The 19,928-nt window shown below is 38.2% G+C and overlaps 1 protein-coding gene across 7 annotated transcripts in view; it reads right to left on the reverse strand.

Moving 5' to 3' along the window:
* fbxl17 (F-box and leucine-rich repeat protein 17) overlaps positions 1-19,928 on the reverse strand; it is a 697,249-nt gene that overhangs the window by 212,179 nt on the left and 465,142 nt on the right. For all 7 annotated transcript variants that reach the window (XM_072281357.1, XM_072281361.1, XM_072281356.1 and 4 more), the window contains one exon: positions 147-223. In XM_072281357.1, the coding sequence (XP_072137458.1) occupies positions 147-223 (77 nt within the window). The remainder of the gene's footprint in view (positions 1-146; positions 224-19,928) is intronic.

Below are 19,928 nucleotides of genomic sequence, written 5' to 3' on the forward strand. Positions count from 1 at the left end.
TTTTGCACAGTACAGTATGCATCAGCTTTTTATGAATACATTTGAGAGGCCTCAATGCCCTGCACATATTAGATGACCCTATAATCTCAGGTTTGCAGACACAGGCATATCTCAAAGGCAGTAGTGATAAACAGCAGGATACACACCGTAATCAGTGATCTTACAGGATACCAGGTACAGCTCCTTCAGGCTCTTTCCTTCCTTAGCTATAAATTCCACACAGCTAAAAAAAAACAAAATAAGGCACCCACATTAATACAAATTGGAGAAACGGTTTGAACGATTAAGCAAACAGGAATTCCTAATATAATATCTGGAGGAAACTAATGAAATAAGGCAAAATGTCAACTTTTCCCCATTATTGCACATTCTTCCAACCCCAAGTACAGTACTAAGGCAACAATACATCAATGTCAGCTAAGGGTAAGGTGTTGTTTGGCTTAACTTCCTAAAGAAGAAAAGCAAGAGGTTTGTAGTAGCGGAGGATTTAAAATTTCCCAACATTGACAGGGATTGCCTTAGTGAATAGGGCTTGGTTGGGGTGGAATTCATGAAATACAATGGAAGGGCTTTTTGAAGCAGTATGTAGAGATTATATAGATAGGTGCTGTACCGATCTGAAAGAATGAGAATGGGCAAGTGATAGACATATCTGTGGAGGAACCCTTTGGGGCAGTAACTATAGTCTGATAAGATTCAAGAAAAATGCTAATCTTGAAGACAGGAGCCTAGATTGGGGAAGACATATTTCAATAGTGTAAAACAGGACTTAGTAGAAGTAGATTGGGAGCAGCTACTTGAAGGGAAGCCACAAATAATAAATAGGAGGAGGTCAAAGTGTGACGGTAAGAATTTAGAGCCAGCATCTGTCGACATGAATAAGAAGCAAGGATAACAAGTTAAGGGATTATTGGTAACAAAGGAAATTGAAAGTATTGAAGGTTTGATCAGGAAAAAGGAAGAGGAATATTTGAGAGAACTAAAGAAAGAAATTAGAACAGGAAAAGGGGACCATGAAAAAGATCGTGACGTGGGATTAAAGGGAATCCTAAAATCTTTGAAGATAGCTAAAGAAAGATAACCTCAAGGATAACCTTATGAAGATAATCTAGGTGTGGAGCCAGGAGGTCAGAAATGAATACTTTCCAATGGTATTCAGCAAACAGAAGGAAGCAAAGACTGAAGAGTTATGTAAGAGGCAAACTAATATTCTGGAGTATATTTGTATCAGGAAAGAGAAGGAGTTAGAAATATGGGTGTCTATTAGAAGGGATCGATCCTCAAGGTCAGATGGGTTCCATCCCAGGATTCTAAGGAAAGCAAGGGCTGAGATTGCTGAGGCTGAGCCAGAGATCTTTGCATCTTCATTTGCCAGAGTAAGCCATCAGAGGGCTGAAGTACAGTAAGTGTTATACTATTGTTCAAAACAGATGATAGAGAAAGACCTGGAAACTACAGGTCAGTCAGCCTAACATCAGTGTTGGAGGAGATACTAAGGGAGAGGACTGGTTTGCAAGGACTGATTAGGAGGTTAATATGGTCTTATGGTGAGAAGATCAAATCTCACAAATTTGACCTGAGTTTTTGGAGGATACAACTAAGAAAATTGATTAAGGCAGATCAGTATACATGGTTTACATGGAGTTCAGTAAGATTTTTGACAGGTTGCAATCAATAGACTTCCAAACATATTAGAGGAGACAAAAGCCCTGCAAACATTAGGAAAACAAGTAGGTGCACCAATATAAGTAGAAAAATGCATTAATATGGAGCAGACAGATCCCATGAAGACTTGCAAAGAAATATGTCTGCTCACTGTTAGTTTATTTACATGTATTTTTTCAACACTCATTAGAAAAATGAAGTTAGATCCTGGTCATTTGAAATGTTAGACTGGCAATCAGTTACAAGTATATCTATGGATAATACATAGATTTGTGATAATAAATCTAAAATTTGGAACAAATGATGACTGATGGTTAATTAGAAAGAACCGCCGAAGTTCTTGGCAGCAGAAGCAGTCCTAAGAGACCTCGTTACAGTTTACGATGTACTCATAACCAAGAGAAAGCTAATTAGAAGTGTCGCATATTGGTTATCTTTTGCTTTCCAAGTTGAGTGATCTAGGATTACTCAATTTAAAGCAAATTGTACGTTAAGAAACACTTAAATAACCAGGTTTTTAACTGCCCTTGTCCAGATTTTGTTATGAAAGTAAAATCCACACCAGACAAACAGACAGCAAGATAACAATGCCATTTTCATCTACTTTCCTGTCAAAATTTACTTTTCTCAGAAGCATCACAGGTACCATCTTACACCAATCAGTAAAGAGTAAATATGCCTTTGGCGGACTAGTTTAAACAGAAAGTGAAATAGGGGTTTGGCTTTGGTGGTGGTGGTGGGGGGGGGGGCGGGGAGTGGGGACAGGAGCTCCTGAGATAGCAGATTCAAGGGCATCATTTCGAACACAACATCCCATTATCTGGCTCCGACTAAAACTACAAGGCATTGAATTGTAGCTCAAGGAACTTAATCTAAACTAGGATCAAGAAAGGTAAATATAATATTCAAGGTCTGATCAGGCCAGCATTGATGAAAGAATGAAATGTGTGAGGAAACTAAAACTTTACATTGCTTGACAGGATGCAATCCAAAATCAAACAGGTTAAAAATCAGCTACTATTTCACTGTACAAGATCTTTTCTCAAATTCAAGTATTGTAATTTCCATTCAATGTTACATATGAGATGGAATCCATACAACTGACCACTTGATTTTATCTAATCATTACAATTCAAAATTATACTCTTCAGTTAGAAGTAATAAATAAAAAAGACCCATAGAAATTTATATTTAATTTGAACAAAACATATTCTGAGAAAATTCAGCCAAATTTGTTCAAGAATGTTATAGAATAGCATAAACTTGACCACATGGAATTTCTAGACAAGTTGCACAAATAATAGCCTTTTGGACATGGCGACAACCACTGGAAGCATCTTCAACCAAATTAAAACAGTTCAGGCTAGATTTCAAAATCTCTTTTGTCTGACTTTCACAACTAGGAGATCACACTTCTAACAAAGATGAACTGCCTGAGCTGCTTCAAATTCATAATAGAGTAATAGGGTACTACAGCACAGAAACAGGCCCTTCAGCCCATCTAGTCCATGCTGAACTATTAATCTGCCTTGTCCTATCCATCTGCACCTGAACCACAGCCCTCTACATGTCTCCAATCCATCCAAATTTCTCTTAAATGTTGAAATCGAGCCCAGATCCACCACTTCTGCTGGCAGTTTTTCACACTCTCACCACTCTCTGAGTGAAGAAGTTTCTCTTCATGTTCCTCTTAAACATTTCACCTTTTACCTTTAACGCATGACCTCTAGTGGTAGTCTCACCCAATTTCAGTGAAAAAAGCCTGCCTGAATTTATCCTATCTATATCCCTCACAATTTTGTATACTCCTATCAAATCTCCCCTCATTCTTCTATGTTCTAGGGAATGAAGTTCGAACCTATTCAACCTTTCTCTATAACTCAGGTCCTCAATCTCTGGCAACATCCTTGTAAATTTTCTCTGCATGCTTTCAGTCTTGTTTACATTTTTCCTGTAGGTTGACAACCAAAACTGCACACAATACCCCAAATTAGGCCTCACCAAATTGTTATACAACTTCAACATAACATCCCAACTCCTGTACTCAGTACTTTGATTATGGAAGGCCAATGTACTAAGAGATGTCCATATGGACCTATCTACCTGTGAGGCCACTTTCAAGGAATTACTAACTTTGTATTCACTACTCAGTGCTCTACCATGTAAGACCTATGCTGGTTTGTCCTCTCAAAGTCCCACATCATATACTAGTCTGCTTTAAACTCCATCTGCCATTTTCAGCCTGTTTTTCCAGCTGGTCCAGATCCCACTGCAAGCTTTGATAGTCTTCTTCACTGTCCACCATACTCACAATCTTGCTGTCATCCACAAATTTGCTGATCCAATTAACCACATTATCATCCGTATCATTGATATGGATGACAAACAACAATGGAGCCAGCACCAATCCTTACAGGACACCACTAGTCACAGGCCTCCAGAGAGGCAACCATCTACTACCACTCTCTGGCTTCTCCCACAAAGCCAATGCCTGATCCAATTTACCACCTAATCTCTAATGCCAAGCAACTGAAACTTCTTGTCCAACCTCCATGCATAATATCGGGCAAAATTTGAGACCAAGATGTGAGCTTTGTATTACCTGCAATGCTACCATGAAGATAATGTCATAAGGGTCAAAACACACAATTAGTGGGTGTTTTCTGAAAGTAGGAGAGACTGGCTGAGCAGCTTATGAAGGCAATTCAAGAGCTGACTGCATTACTGTTAAGCAAATAAAAACATTGATGTTAAAATTAGACGTAATTAGAGATCGGCAAAACACCAGAACTAGAATACAGAGATTAGTCAGATTAGATAATCAAGAAAAGAATGAATAAGATCACGATAGAATTCAAAAACATCTGTGAAAACTGAGAATTAAACGATAGACACCCAATGGACATCACTAGATAGGAAAACAATTAGGACTTTATGCTCAAGTTAACTGAGCTCAGTCTGAGTGTAGGATGGCAAGCTAGCCAAGAGAATATTTGAACAAACACACAAAATTTTAGAAACACTCCATCAGGCAGCACCTGTGGAATGAAAGACAAAATTAATGTCACTGGTCAAAGACCCAATATTCCTTTTTTCATAGATGCTGCCTGACTTAAAAGATTTGATAAAAAAAATCTTATTTTTCAAAAGGTAATGAAGGCATGGACGAGCATTTCAGCAGCAGATAAGCTAATGCAACATTAGGCATTGGTGGACTGAGTGTTTGTTTTTTTAAAATCTTTTTATTGAATAAGTATACAAAAGGGTAAGCCATATAGGCACTAATACATTGTTAGAATATAATAAAATTACAGGAAATATTAATACAGAAAAAAAAGTGATACAAACAATGTAATTTAAACATAACATACTAAGGTAACATAATAGTATACTAATTTATATATATATATATATATATATCAATAGAGAAAAGGAAAAAAAAAACGCCAAAAAAACCCACCGTGCAACTAAACTAAAAGCAAAGCAAAGCAATGGGCTAACCTGGAACCAAATAGAGTTAAAGAACTTAAAATCACGTCCTCAAACCTGACCTCCATTAAAAACAGTAAAAAAAAACCCAGAAGGGTATATAAATATGGAGCAAAAAAAAGAAGAAAAAAAATTACATTAAATAAAAATATTGAATAAAAGATCTCCAGGTCTGTTCAAATTTAAGTGAGGAATCATAAAGATTGCTTCTAATTTTCTCCAAATTCAAGCATAGTATCGTCTGAGAAAACCAAAAAAAGGTGGTTGGAGCGTTAAGCTCTTTCCAATGTTGTAAGATACATCTTTTCGCCATTAAAGTAAGAAATGCAATCATTCTACGGGCTGAAGGAGAAAGATTACTGGAAATTTTAGGTAGTCCAAAGATAGCAGTAATAGGGTGAGGAGAGATATCTATATTCAATACCTTTGAGATAATATTAAAAATGTCTCTCCAAAAAGTTTCCAGAGTAGGACAAGACCAAAACATATGAGTTAAAGAGGCTATCTGCCCCGGACATCTATCACAAAAAGGATTAATATGAGAATAAAAGCGAGCTAATTTATCTTTGGACATATGTGCTCTATGAACAACTTTAAATTGAATTAGGGAATGTTTAGCACAGATAGAGGAAGTATTGACTAATTGTAAAATCTGCCCCCAGTCATCCACGGAAATAATAGACCCCAATTCCTGTTCCCAATCTACCCTAATCTTATCAAATGGAGCTTTCCTAAGTTTCATAATAATATTATAAATCATAGCCGATGCACCTTTCTGACATGGATTAAGGTTAATTATAGTATCTAAAATGTATGTAGGAGGGAGCATTGGAAAAGAAAAAAGTATAGTACTTAGGAAATTTCTAACTTGTAGATATCTAAAAAAATGTATTCTTGATAAATTATATTTATTAGATAATTGTTCAAAAGACATAAGGGAACCATCTAAAAATAAATCCAAAAACCGTGAAATACCCTTAGTCTTCCAAATTTGAAAAGCACGATCCGTAAAAGAGGGAGGAAAAAATATGTTACCTAAAATAGGAATCGCTATCCCAAATTGGTTAAGATCGAAAAATTTTCTAAATTGGAACCAAATACGTAAGGTATATTTAACTATCGGGTTAGATACCTGTTTAAGGCCTTTCAAATCAAAAGGAAGAGAGGAACCTAAAATACAGCCAAGTGTATAGCCCTGAACAGATTGTAATTCCAATGCTACCCATTTAGGAATGGATAGTATATCCTGGTCAAGTAACCAAAATTTCATATGTCGAATACTGATTGCCCAATAATAGAATCTAAAGTTAGGTAATGCTAAACCTCCATCTCTCTTAGCTTTCTGTAAATGTATTTTACCCAGTCTCGGGTTTTTATTTTGCCAAATAAATGAAGGAGTTTTTGAGTCAACTTTATCAAAAAAAGATTTTGGAACAAAAATCAGTAATGCCTGAAATATATATAGAAATTTTGGCAGAAAAAACATCTTAACTGCATTAATACGACCAATCAAAGTTAAATATAAAGGAAACCATTTAGATGAAAGTTGAATAATATGGTCAATTAAGGGTAAAAAGTTAATCTTAAATAAATCTTTGTGTTTACAAGTAATTTTAATCCCAAGATATGAAAAATAATTATTAATAATTTAAATGGAAAGTTATGATATAAGGGAAGTTGTTTATTAATCGGGAAAAGTTCACTCTTACTAAGATTTAATTTATAACCTGAAAAGAGACTAAATTGTGCTAATAACTCTAAAACAGCAGGGATGGATTTTTGAGGATTAGAAATATATAAAGGTAAGTCATCAGCATAGAGTGATATTTTATGGGACTTTAAGCCCCGAGTTATCCCAGTAATATTTGGAGATTCTCGAATGGCAATTGCAAGAGGTTCTAATGCAATATCAAATAATAAAGGACTAAGAGGACAACCTTGTCGAGTACCTCGAAAAAGAGGGCAAAAAGGTGAGCTTAGAGAGTTAGTATGGACCGAGGCCACGGGAGAATGATATAACAGTTTGATCCAGGATATAAATTTCGAGCTAAAATTAAACATTTCAAGCACCTTAAATAAGTAAGGCCATTCTACTCTATCAAAAGCTTTCTCAGCATCTAAAGAGATAACACACTCAGGAACACTTTGTGAGGGGGTATAAACAATATTTAACAGTGTGCGAATGTTATAAAAAGAGTAACGACCTTTAATAAAACCTGTTTGGTCTTCCGAAATAATAAAAGGAAGTACTTTTTCTAATCTGTTCGCTAATAACTTAGAAAAAATTTTAGAGTCAACATTTAATAAAGATATTGGTCTATAAGATGCACATTGAGCAGGATCTTTATCCTTCTTTAATATTAAAGAGATTGACGCTCTATTGAAAGATTCAGGAAGTTTACCAAGATTTAATGAAGCCTCGAAAACCCTACAGAACCAAGGGATTAATGAAGGTGCAAAACATTTATAAAATTCTACGGTAAACCCATCAGGGCCAGGAGCTTTCCCCAGGTTCATAGAGGAAATAACATTCTTAATCTCATCAGTAGTAATGAGAGTATCTAGCATAGAAGACATATCCTGTGAAGTCTCAGGGAAGTCTAGGTTATCTAAAAAATCATTCATATATTTAGAGTCTCGAGGAGACTCTGATTGATATAAGAAAGAATAAAAATCAAAGAAAGTATGATTAATCCCCACATGATCAAGTATCAGTCGATCATTTTGATTATAAATCTGATTAATTTGAGATTTAGCATAATTAGACTTCAATTGGTTAGCCAACAGTTTGCCAATTTTGTCACTGTGTACATAAAATTCACTTCTTCTTTTCTTTAATTGGTTTACAATCAAGAACGAAAGTAATAAACTCTGTTCCATTTGAAGTTCAGTTCTTTGTTTATATAACTCCTCAGAGGGAGCTATAACATATTTCTTATCAATTTCCTTAATCTTATCCACAATTACCAACTCCTCCTGCTTCAGCTTCTTCCTCAAAGCAGCAGAATACGAGATAATCTGACCACGAATATAAGCTTTAAAAGTATCCCAAAGAATGTTCACAGAAATATCCTCTGTATAGTTGATTGTAAAAAAAAGATCAATCTGTTCATTCATAAAGTTAACAAAGTCCGAGTCCTGAAGCAACAGTGAATTAAAACGCCATTGTCTATTATTTTGTGTATTGGCCAGAATTTTGATAGAAAGCTTAAGTGGAGCATGATCCGAAATGGTTATAAAGTCATAATCACATTTAATCACTGAAGAAATAAGACGAGAGTCAATAAAGAAATAATCAGTTCTTGAATAGGAATGGTGAACATGTGAAAAAAAAGAAAAATCTTTTTCCTCAGGATGCAGAAAACGCCAAATGTCCGTCGACCCAGAATCAGAGAGGAATGAATTAATCAAAGTTGCAGATTTATTGGGTAAGGTCCGTAGAGGAGCCGAACGGTCCAAAGCTGGAGATAAACAGGTATTAAGATCTCCGCCCCAGATCAATGAAAACTCATTCAAATTCAGGAACTGATTGAATAATGATTTATAAAATTCCAGACAGTCCATATTGGGAGCATAAACATTGACCAAAACTACCTTTTTATTAAATAATAGACCACTAACCAGTAGAAATCTACCATTCGGATCAGAAATAATATCTTGTTGTATAAAAGTAACTGAGGAGTCTATAAAAATAGAGACGCCTCGAATCTTAGCGTTAGAGTTCGAATGGAACTGTTGTTCCTTCCAGAATTTAAAAATACGTAGTCTGTCCCCCCTCCGCACATGGGTCTCTTGTAAAAATAAAATTTGTGCTTTAAGTCTCCGGAACACTAGGACTGAATATTTGTTAATTCAGTTTAAGGTCAAGTAGAAGGCAAGGGCACAGACAAGAACACATGACATGAGCAAGAGACTTGCCACTTGCAAATGATTTGCAGCTTTCAAAAAGCAGAGAAAATGATGACCATTGACATGGCTCTCATATTCCCAAATTGTAATAAAAAACATTTTAGAAGAGAAAGAACAGCCTCGTAGCACGAAGTGAACAAAAGAAGTACTTCTTAGAGACTAAACTATCAATCACTATCACAGATCCATAATGCCAGAATCCTGTAAAGAATACTGAATCCTCTTCAGGTTTGGAAGCCAGAAACAATTTCTTTCATATCATCCAAACTCATTTTTTCCAAACCCAAGCTTGATAAGGCAGGCTGTTTTTTCCTTCTCTCTTCAGTGAAAGATTCATTGAATGAATTGTTTTCTTGAGTGTTGGAAAGGAAAAACTTAAACTAGTGGTTCCCAAACATTTTTGGGTTACTGTCCCCTTGGCTTATAAACCACAGCCTCAGTGCCCCCTCTCCCTTTCCGGTCATTACATAAAAACTATAAAGAATATTGATTTACAATGCACAGTGAAGGAAAATAGGAACTGTAAATTCAAAGCAGTGACAAATAATTGCAAAAATTATTCAAATCCATTTAAACCTACAAATAAAATTATTCCTTTAATTACAGTAAAAACTGTTTTCATCAACAATTTTAGAGCATACATTAGTAGTCCAACTATTTACTTCTTCAGTGGTTTTTCACCTTTCAATGAGATGGATGGGCTTGGTGCAATGATATCAGTTCCTCAACATCAGACTGAATTGCACTCAGAGGCAGTGCCAGATCACCACGTTCAGTAATTTGCAGTCTGCTTTGTTGCTTTCAAAGAAGTTGGCTGACTGCACTGAAACCGCACTCCTCTAAATATGATGTTGGAAAGGCAATAAAGAATATCTTGACCTTTTTCCACGGTGCAGCATAGAGTTTAGAGATTTCTTTCTACAACCAAAAGCCTTGATAAGATTATTTGAACTTTGACTTCAGCTCAAAGTCATTTTGTAGCAAGGACAGCTCTTCCTCCATCCTGTTTGTTAATTCCTCATTACAAGGGTTCAGAAATTGATTTATTATCCATTCTGGGATTTGGATTGAGAAAAGATCCTGAAATCTCTCCCACGTGTATTCATGCAGCTCACCAAGGTATACTGAAAATCATCATTTGGTATTCTTTCTTTCTCTTCCAACTCAGAGAGGCTAGGAAACTGGAAAAGGTCTCAAGGCCAATGTTGCACTTAAATAATGTTAACATGGACAGAAAATTGTGATTTGTCTTTGATAGGATTCACATCATTTCCTTGCAATTGAAGATTGATTTCATTAAATTTTGTGAATAATTCTAACAAATAAGTAATAACATGCCTAATATTCTTTAGTTGATTACTGAATGAAGCATTTGAGTCTTCAAAGAATTTTATCACAGTTTCAAAAAGCTCATAAAAATATCTGTTTCCTTTTGAGAGCACTCTGACTTCTGTATGCAACAGCAAGCATTCAAACTGTTCATCATTCTCGAGAACAGAGATTTGATTTTCTTTACTGCTGTGAAAATAGTACTTAATGATTTGTGCAGCCAATCACTTAGGTTTTTTGTGACAAAATGTTGTCGGGAGAATTTCACAGTGAATGGTAAATATGTTAGGTACAGCTTTTACAAGAAAGTCATAACCCCACAGTGGTGTCCTGTCATTGATGGTGATTGATCTGTTGCATAAGCAAGAATGTTTGTGATCCAAATGTCCTTCTCTTTGAAAAATCGCTCAACAACCCAATATATTGACTCCCCCTTCATATCTGTTTCTAGTCTCCTTGCAAATAACAACTTTTGAACCATGCTTTCATCTTTTACGAAGTGAACATAACTAAGAAGCAAAGATTTGCTGCCTGGCAAAGTTGATGCATCCAACTGCAGAGTAAATTCTGTTTCGGTAAGTATGTTGCACAATGAGTCTTCCACATTCTCAAACATTTTTATCGATTTGTCTTTGAACATAGTTGTTTCTTAGTGGAATCGCTGCAATTATTTGGTCAGATGACTAAAACAAAACCGTACACAGAATTCTCCCTTACAAATGGCAGAATCAGTTCTTCAGCAATTGTATGGGGATTTCCAGATTTAGTAATGAGCAAATAAAATATTGTATGGAGCACGCAAACCAACACTGTTTTGTTGTGAAGTGCTGGCAAACAACTTTTGAAGTGTTTTCCATTTCTGCAAGTTTTCACAAAGTGACTGAAAATTGGTCTTGTTTGCCTTATTAGAGTGTATCCTCTGCAAATGTACAAGGGGTCTAGCAGTTTCATTGCTTCATTTGAAAAACAACTTTTTCACACAAAAAACATATTGGCTGCTGTTGGTTGTTTAGTGCTAGTCTGAGTTCATATTTCAGATACTCCACACTGTACTGTCTATATTTCTTTTTCGCTTGGTCTGCTTCTGGCATTTTTGTTAATGGATTAACGACCACGGTCAATTACCTATTGTTTAAGTCCAACCTCAAGTGCTGTGATCAATAAAGGAGAAAGTTATGATGTCATCATAGCTTAGACAAAACCTGACTCTCTGCCTGAAGGTACAAAAAGAGGGGTAGTGATATCTCGGATAGGCAGTGGGCCAGAGAAATATGGTCAAGACCAATTGAGAGGGCAGATTCTGAACTTCACCCCATTGAACACCATGTCCTAATTCACAGGAATTGCGTCACTGCAGGAGTAGAAAATGGGAGTCATACTAGCTAACACTATACTACAGTGGTGAATAAGAATAATGTGCAGGCCAGGCCTGGAATAACACAACTTCTTCAGTCCAGATTTCTCACGATTTGCCAAATAAAGAACCTTCACATTGCTTTTTAACAATTGTAAAGTGTTTCGAGCAAAGCCTGAGAATGGTAGGTTAGCAACAAATGAAGTGATTATGTGATCATTGTAATCAATTATGAAGCACTGCGGATCAGATGCTTATATTAAGTAATACATTTCTTAAATGAAGCCTATAATCCCTCAGCTACCTCTCTGGCTACCAAGTGCAGCCCTCCACTACCCCCTTTATCCTTATCACCCATTTGGGGGAACCACTGACTTAAAGCATATCTCAGTATGACTTGTGGAGAGGAAGAGATGATGGGCATACAAAAGATGATGCATAACGTTAGGTTGTCCAGTCCAAAGCCACATTTGATGATAAATGTGTCTCTCTTTAGGCATCATAGAACCTTAAAAATCTAAAAAAAGTATTCAAGGAAAACAGTTGCAAGGTGGTTCTTGCTTTCACACTGATTTTATCCCCTTATAACATGTGCTTTTCATTAAAGTAATAAGGGAATATCATTTAAGCTTTTATACTCATAGGCTTCCTCGAGATTTTAATCCTGTAGCCATACATTCCTGCACTTCATCCTGAGCCTGTTTCCATGGTAGCAGTAAAAAGCTAATTACTGTGAATTAGAAGTTGCTCAATTCACCTTTCTTGATAAATTTTTATTTTTCACCACCAAAGTTTCACTTGCCCATGCTGTTTATTAATTAAAGGATTAGAAATCTCTGTTACTTCCAAAGAAAAAAAAAAACTTTTGAATGTGAAGAACCAAAACCAAAATACTATTGATGCTGGAAGCCCACAATTAGACATGTAATGCAGGAAATATTCACTGTGTCAAGCAGCTCCTGTGATGAGTGAAACACTTAACTGTTTAATTCTGATGAATGATCATCTGTTCTGAAACACTAAAGTTTTTGTCTCTCAGCTGATGCTATTTAACCAACTGTATAATTGCAGCATCTTTTATTTTGTATTTGAATACAATTTGTTGATTGAAATGGCAAATGTAACTAACTTGACTTTAAAACGATGTGAACCCAAAAATATCATCTACACTACAGAGCCCAACAAAATAAAATATGAGTTCTTTCAACCTTGAATCAAGTGATGACATTACTATCTTTTTTTGTCCTTAACCAGATCTGATGTTGCACTAGGAGACATTACAATTGTACCTTCTTTGGTCTCAGAACCAGAAAAAAAAAATCAGCTGGATGCTCCACGTACATGGCAAGATGTGAGAATGCTAAGGAAATTCAGCATTTCCCCAGCGTCCCTCAACAATTTTTATAGATGCACCACAGAGAGTACTTCATCTGGAGGCAACACCGCTTGGTCTGGAAACTGCCCAAGACCACAAGAAATTGCGGGGAGTTGAGGACACAGCCTAGTTTCTCATAGAAGCCAGTTTCCTGTCCATTGACCCTGTTGATACTTCCCATTGCCTCAGAAAATGAGCCAGCTTAATTACAGACTTCTTCCATCGAGGTCTTTCTCTCTTCCATCAGGCAATATATACTAAAGCATGAAAAAACACACCAGCAGGCTCAAGGACAGCTTCTATCCCACTGTTATAAGATTATTGAATGGACTTCTTGTATGATAAAGGTGAACTCTTGACCTTTCAATCTTCATTGTTACAGCCCTTGCACCTTATTTGTTTCCTGCACTGCACTTTCCTGCAGCTACAACACTCTATTTTGCATTGTTAATGCTTTTCCTTTGTACTACCTCAATGTAATTATGTTGTTTTACATACTATCCAGACAGGTCATTACCAAGTTTTTCACTATATCTTAGTACATGTGACAAAAATAACCCAATTAATTAATTAATACTCTAATGCCAAATCCCTATTTCAGGAAAGTACCAGAGAGTCATTGCCACTTTCAAATCAGTGCTTAACTATAGAAGTTGTTGCTTCTGGGCAAGGAGAACAAATAATATTTTCAGGCATAATTTTATCTATTTTGCCAAAAATAATAAATGTGACATACCAATTTACATGCCACCATTATGATTATTCCAGCACTGAAAAATAAAACAAATGGCATCAGTTCTGAGGAAGGGTTTTGACTCAAAACATCAACTTTCCATTTCCCTCCATAGATGCTGCCTGACCCACTGACACTCTTCCCTCTAAGATATGCAGGTGCACGGCCACGCAGTAACTGAAATGTTCCCGCACACATAGCGTTTGTTGCCGCACAGTTGGAGTTTTCTTTTATATAATGTTTTATAAAGTAGTACACAGTTTTCAGACCGTGTAAACATTTCTGCTCAGAATAACGGTTGGTCTGTGCAGTTGTAAGAAAAATTAGATGGAATATTGCCCACTGTGTTCTTCCAGTATGTAGTTTAGGTAAAAATTGCCAGCAATTCCTTCTCATGGATGCATACTGAAAGAACAGCTTATATGTGGCCACATCTATGAACAGCCCGGGCATTTCCATCATATTACATTTGTACTCAACAGCAGACATGTTCAGATTCAGACTAATTTATCACACATAGATCGAAACATACAATGAATGTGTCAACCAACCCAAATAAGGATGTGATGGAAGCAGCCTACAAATGTCACCTCACATTCCACCATCAACGTAGTGTGCCCACGATGTTCAAGAGAACACAAGCAGCAGCAACAACAACAACGACAGACCAAAACAGCAACAGGAAAACCTCCCCCTTTCCCACTCTTCCTTCTATCCACCATTGACCTTAGGGCTTTGACTTCCAGGCTCACACGGACCACTGACCCTGGTGACTTGGGGTTGGGAGTCCTTGCCTCCGTGATACCTGCCCACAGATGCTACAGAGGACCTCTACCGTAATCAACTGACCTCCTGTTTATATCCTCCAGATATCTTTTACACATAAACTACCTGTATATCAATATTAAAGCGATTAAGCCACCCCTATTGATTCCAAATATTTAAATCCATCCCTCTGTTGAAATTCTGCTACAATCCAATTAGCATAAAGTTAAACACCATAATCTAAAAATTCTTTCACCTCGTGTTTTTTCTTCTCCTTAGCTCTCCAATTATGAAAGTAGGCTATTTCCAGAGTGGCATCTAACCGTGATGATTTCCAGGTCAAATAGTGCCAGTGCAGAAATGCAACCTCGTACATCAAGTTATAAATCATGACTATCACACAATTTCTATGTCAGTCAGATGCATGAATTGTTACAACTTCTTGCGCAACTTTCCCAAGTTTAGGATGTTACTTGGAAAATAAGGTCACATGTCGGTGACGGGCGAAAGGATCATGGTGGGAAGAGTAATGAGACTTGGTAATGTGGAGAAGAAGTATTGGAAGTTGTGAACAACTCTTCCAGGTGAGACAGAAATTCATGTGCACCTCTTCTAACCTGGACAGGAAATAAATGGACTGGGCAGAAACAGACACTGTACTGTAGATTGTCCACAAGGTTGGGGAGGGGGGAGGTGGGGAGAGGGAAAGATTTGACTGCTTGGTGGGATCCCATTAGAGCTGACGGAAGTGATAATATATTAGATGTGGACGCTACTCTGGTAAAAGGTAAGAACCAGTGGAAGCTTATTCCAGTTCTGTTTGGGGATGAGGGAGGGGGGGAAGGACAAATGTCCAGGAATATGGAGAAAATGCGCAAGGGGTCCATCAACTATGGCAGAGAGGAAACCACATAGCACGGAGGAGGAAGATACTTAAAAGTGAAAATCCGCTCTGTCTGTAACAGCATCGTGAAACTATACTCTGCTTTTCTTCTGGTTTGCACTTGGCTTCACTGTGACAATGGAGAAGGCTGGGATGGCTGTGGGAGTGGAAACAGGAGTTAAAATAAAGCTTAGAAAGGCTGCTTTCAAGCCAAAGCCCTTCATCAAGTCCTGACTGATATGCCAACTGCTTATTCCCCTCCTGATTTGCTAAGTTTCTGCAGCATTTTGTGTGCCTTACTCAAGGTTTCAAGAATCTGCAGAATCTTGTGTTTGTGGTTTTCTAATAGTCTCTGTCTCCATCATGGCTCATTAGAGCTCAAGTGCCTAATTCCAACCCCTCGCCCCCATATACAAACTTATCACGTTCCAGCCTCTGAGTTAACACTATCCCTTACCCTTTGCCACCTGGCTCTGTCTGCCTATCATCATCCCGCCTTTCTCCCACTTCACCTCCCATCTGGTTCCACCCATCACTTATCAGCCCCAGCCTCCATCTCATTCCTCCCTCTCACTTCCATGTTCTGGCTATCTCTAAGCTCTCTGTCTTGGCGAAGGGGTTCAGCCCAAAACATCAACTATCCCTTTGCCTCCCCAAGTATGTACAGGTTTCCCCTGCCATCCGAAGGTACAGCGTTCCTATGAAACGGTTCGTAAGCTAGAATGTCGTAAAGCGAAGAAGCAATTACCATTTATTTATATGGGAAAATTTTGTGAGCGTTCGCAGACCCAAAAATAACCTACCAAATCATGCCAAATAACACATAAAACCTAAAATAACAGTAACATATAGTAAAAGCAGGAATGACATGATAAATACACAGCCTATATAAAGTTGAAACACTTTTCTATAGTCATTACTGCACTGTTCTCCGTAGCGAAAACCTTGCGCAAGCGCCGTCGGCAGAAAATCTCACGCAAGCGCTGTTGGCAAAAACACGCTCTCCAGTAACCTTTAAGCTATGAAGCTGCCAAATCATACCAAATAACACGTAAAAATACACAGCCTATATAAAGTAGAAATAATGTATGTACAGTGTAGTATCACTTACCGGAACTGGGGCAGCACTGAGCACACTGATGGTGTGTTAGGCTGAGTTGTTACAGGCTGGGGTGGTGCAGTGGCCTCCACCCTCCAGGCCACCGACTGATACATTGCCACGAAGCATGCAGAGGTCCTGCGGTAGCCAGGAGGCACACAGCACATACTTAAGAAAAAGCAGAAATAAACATGCTAATTAATTAGGTGCCGCCCAGCACATAATTGTTGGCCCAGATCAGTGCCGATTGCGTCGCCTCTGATCTGGGCCGACAATTACGTGTCGGGCGGCACCTAATTAATTAGCATGTTTACTTCGGCTTTTTTCTTAAAGATGTGCTGTGTGCCTCCCAGCTACCACTGTACCTCTGCATTCTTCGCGATTCGGTATCTGTCCGCGGCCTGGGGGTTGGGGTGGTGGGACACTAGGGTGTTATCTCATCGTCGTCTGTTTCCATGAGGGTACGCAGCTCATCTTCTCCTATGTCTGCCTGCCTCGATGTCGAAGGTCGAGGTTCGCCGACTGCTGTGGTTGATGTGGAAGGCTTGCTTGACTGCTGAGCCTCGCGCATTTTTCTATCATACAGTTCTTTGTAAGCACTCAAACCATCTTGCAAATATCCCCTAAACCTAGGTACCCTTTCAAAATTAAAGTCGTACTTTATCATTGCAGCGAAAATCTCACACAGTTGCTTCACGTTCAGTTTGCTACTGCATTCGGTTTCGATTGTTATCCTTTCCTCTTCCAATTGCATCAGCTCTTCCTCTATCAGTTCTTGGTCATGCGATGCCAAAACCCCTTCAACATCATCTTCGTCAGTTTCCACAAGCCAAACTTACTTAGTCCTTACTTCGTTCACCACGATTGAAACACTTAATTATGTCTAGTTTTACGCTAAGTGCAACACCCTTACGAGCTCTTTCAGGCTTTTCCGATACTTTAGAACTCATCTTGCAAACGGCTGCTCACAGGCAAGTGTTAAAGCAATGCCGGCAAGAATGCCATTCCGAATCCGGGGGAGAGCAGCTGCTTGGGGCGCGCGCACTGCTTTTTTTTTCGTAACAGTGAAAACACCTTCTGAAAGCGAAAACAGGGTACTAATGTAGGTCTTTCATAACAGTGAGGTTTCGTAAAGCGAACGTTCGAAAAGCGGGGGACACCTGTATTGGAAACTTAGTAGTGCACTTGCCTACATTTTAATTTGGAGGCTGACAGCTGTATATTGCACAACCAACCTTCAGCTTATTTCCACAGAGCCAATGCATTTATGGCTAGGTTCTCACCAAAAGTTCTATTTCACAATAATGCTAAACTGAAGCTCAGTCAAGGTTAAGCTGAATTTATGATCATTTTATGTCCCCTACTCCAATCATAGCCATTTATTCCCTGGAATTACTAAATAAACTGTGGAGCCAGCTGCGATGATTTAGAGATCAGCATGGGAGCAGGCAGCCTGCGGCTTCATCATTATTAAATCTCCAAGTAAAATGCTGCATCCGTAATTAGAGAGACAATGCCAAAGGGAAAAAGGTTGCATTTATTGTAGTTTTCTTTACCAGGGATAATCTGCAGATGAAGCGAAGCACATTTCTGAAACCTTGATCAGTATACTGCTGTTACTTAAGTATATCTTTGTGTATTTGTTTTGTTGTGTAGCAGCCATCGTGATTTTCTGAAGCAAAACTCTTAAGATGCTCAGATAGAATTATGGTACAGGAGACAAGTGATTTTCAAAGTTCAAAGTAAGTTTATTATCTAAGTACATATATGTCACTATATACAACTATTGAGATTCATTTTCTTGTGAGCATACTTATTAAATCCTTAATAGAGTCAATGAAAGACTGTGCCAACTTGGGCAATCAACCAGGTTGCAAAAGACAACAAACTGAAAAAGAAAGAAAAATAATAAACAAACAAACAAACAAACGAACAAATAAATAAATAAATAAGCAAGCAATAAATATCTAGAACATGAGAGGAAGTGCCCTTGAAAGTGAATCCACAGGTTGTGGAAACAGTTCAATGATGGGGCAAGTGAAGTTGAGTGAAGTGATCCCATCTGGTTCAAGAGCCTGATGGCTGAGGGGTAATAATTATTCCTGAACCTGTTCGTGTAAGTCCTGAGGCTCCTATAGCCTCATCCTGATGACAGCAACAAGAAAAGAGCATGTCCTGGGTGGTGGAGGTCCCAGATAATGGATGCTGCTTTCCTGTGACAATGCTTCGTGTACATGTGCTCAATGACTTTACCGATGATGGCTCTTCAAATAGATATCTGGGAGTAAGTACTGTTCTTTACTCTTACTCATAACCCAATCAGATGACAAGAAAATGGTGGGCTAATGAACCAAAGGTGTACCAGACATATATGTATTATACGCTGTTTTCTGGTGAACGTTTCAGGTTGACCATGTAGAAATGATTTAACCTGCAATGTGTTTGCAGATGATGGCCATAGAAACCTAGAAACATAGAAAACCTACAGCACAATACAGGCCCTTCGGCCCACAATTCTGTGCCAAACACGTACTTACTTTAGAAATTACCTAAGGTTACCCATAGCCCTCTATTTTTCTGAGCTCCATGTACCTGTCCAGGAGTCTCTTAAAAGACCCAACCGTATCCACCTCCACCACTGTCACTGGCAGCCCATCCCACGCACTTACCACTCTCTGCATAAAAAACTTACCCTGACATCTCCTCTGTACCTGCTTCCATGCACCCTAAAACTATGCCCTCTCGTGCTTGCCATATCAGCCCTGGGGAAAAGCCTCTGACTATCCATACCATCAACACCTCTCGTCATCTTATACACCTCTATCAAGTCACCTCTCATCCTCTGTCGCTCCAAGGAGAAAAGGCCAAGTTCAGTCAAACTATTCTCATAAGGCATGCTCCCCAATCCAGGCAACATCCTTGCAAATCTCCTCTGCACCCTTTCTATAGTTTCCACATCCTTCCTGTAGTGAGGTGACTAGAACTGAGCACAGTACTCCAAGTGGGGTCTGACCAGGGCCATGGGGAGTATTTTGTAGTACCATGGTTGTCATGTTTCTTTCCTCCAGTTCATAAACAGAAAGTAGTATCAATTAACTGTTTTAAAAGCTTTCACTATGTATAATGCAGCTGCACTCAGTGGCCATTTTATGAAGTACATCTGTTCACATGCTTGTTAATACAAATATCTAATCAAACAACCACTCAATGCATAAAAGCATACAGACATGGTCAAGAGGATCAGTTATTATCCAGACCAAACATCAGAATGGGGATGAAATATAATTCAAGTGACTTTGCCAGTGGGATGACTGCTGGTGCTAGACA

The sequence above is a fragment of the Mobula birostris genome, chromosome 17 (assembly GCF_030028105.1).
Source record: "Mobula birostris isolate sMobBir1 chromosome 17, sMobBir1.hap1, whole genome shotgun sequence".
Taxonomy (NCBI): Eukaryota; Metazoa; Chordata; class Chondrichthyes; order Myliobatiformes; family Myliobatidae; genus Mobula; species Mobula birostris.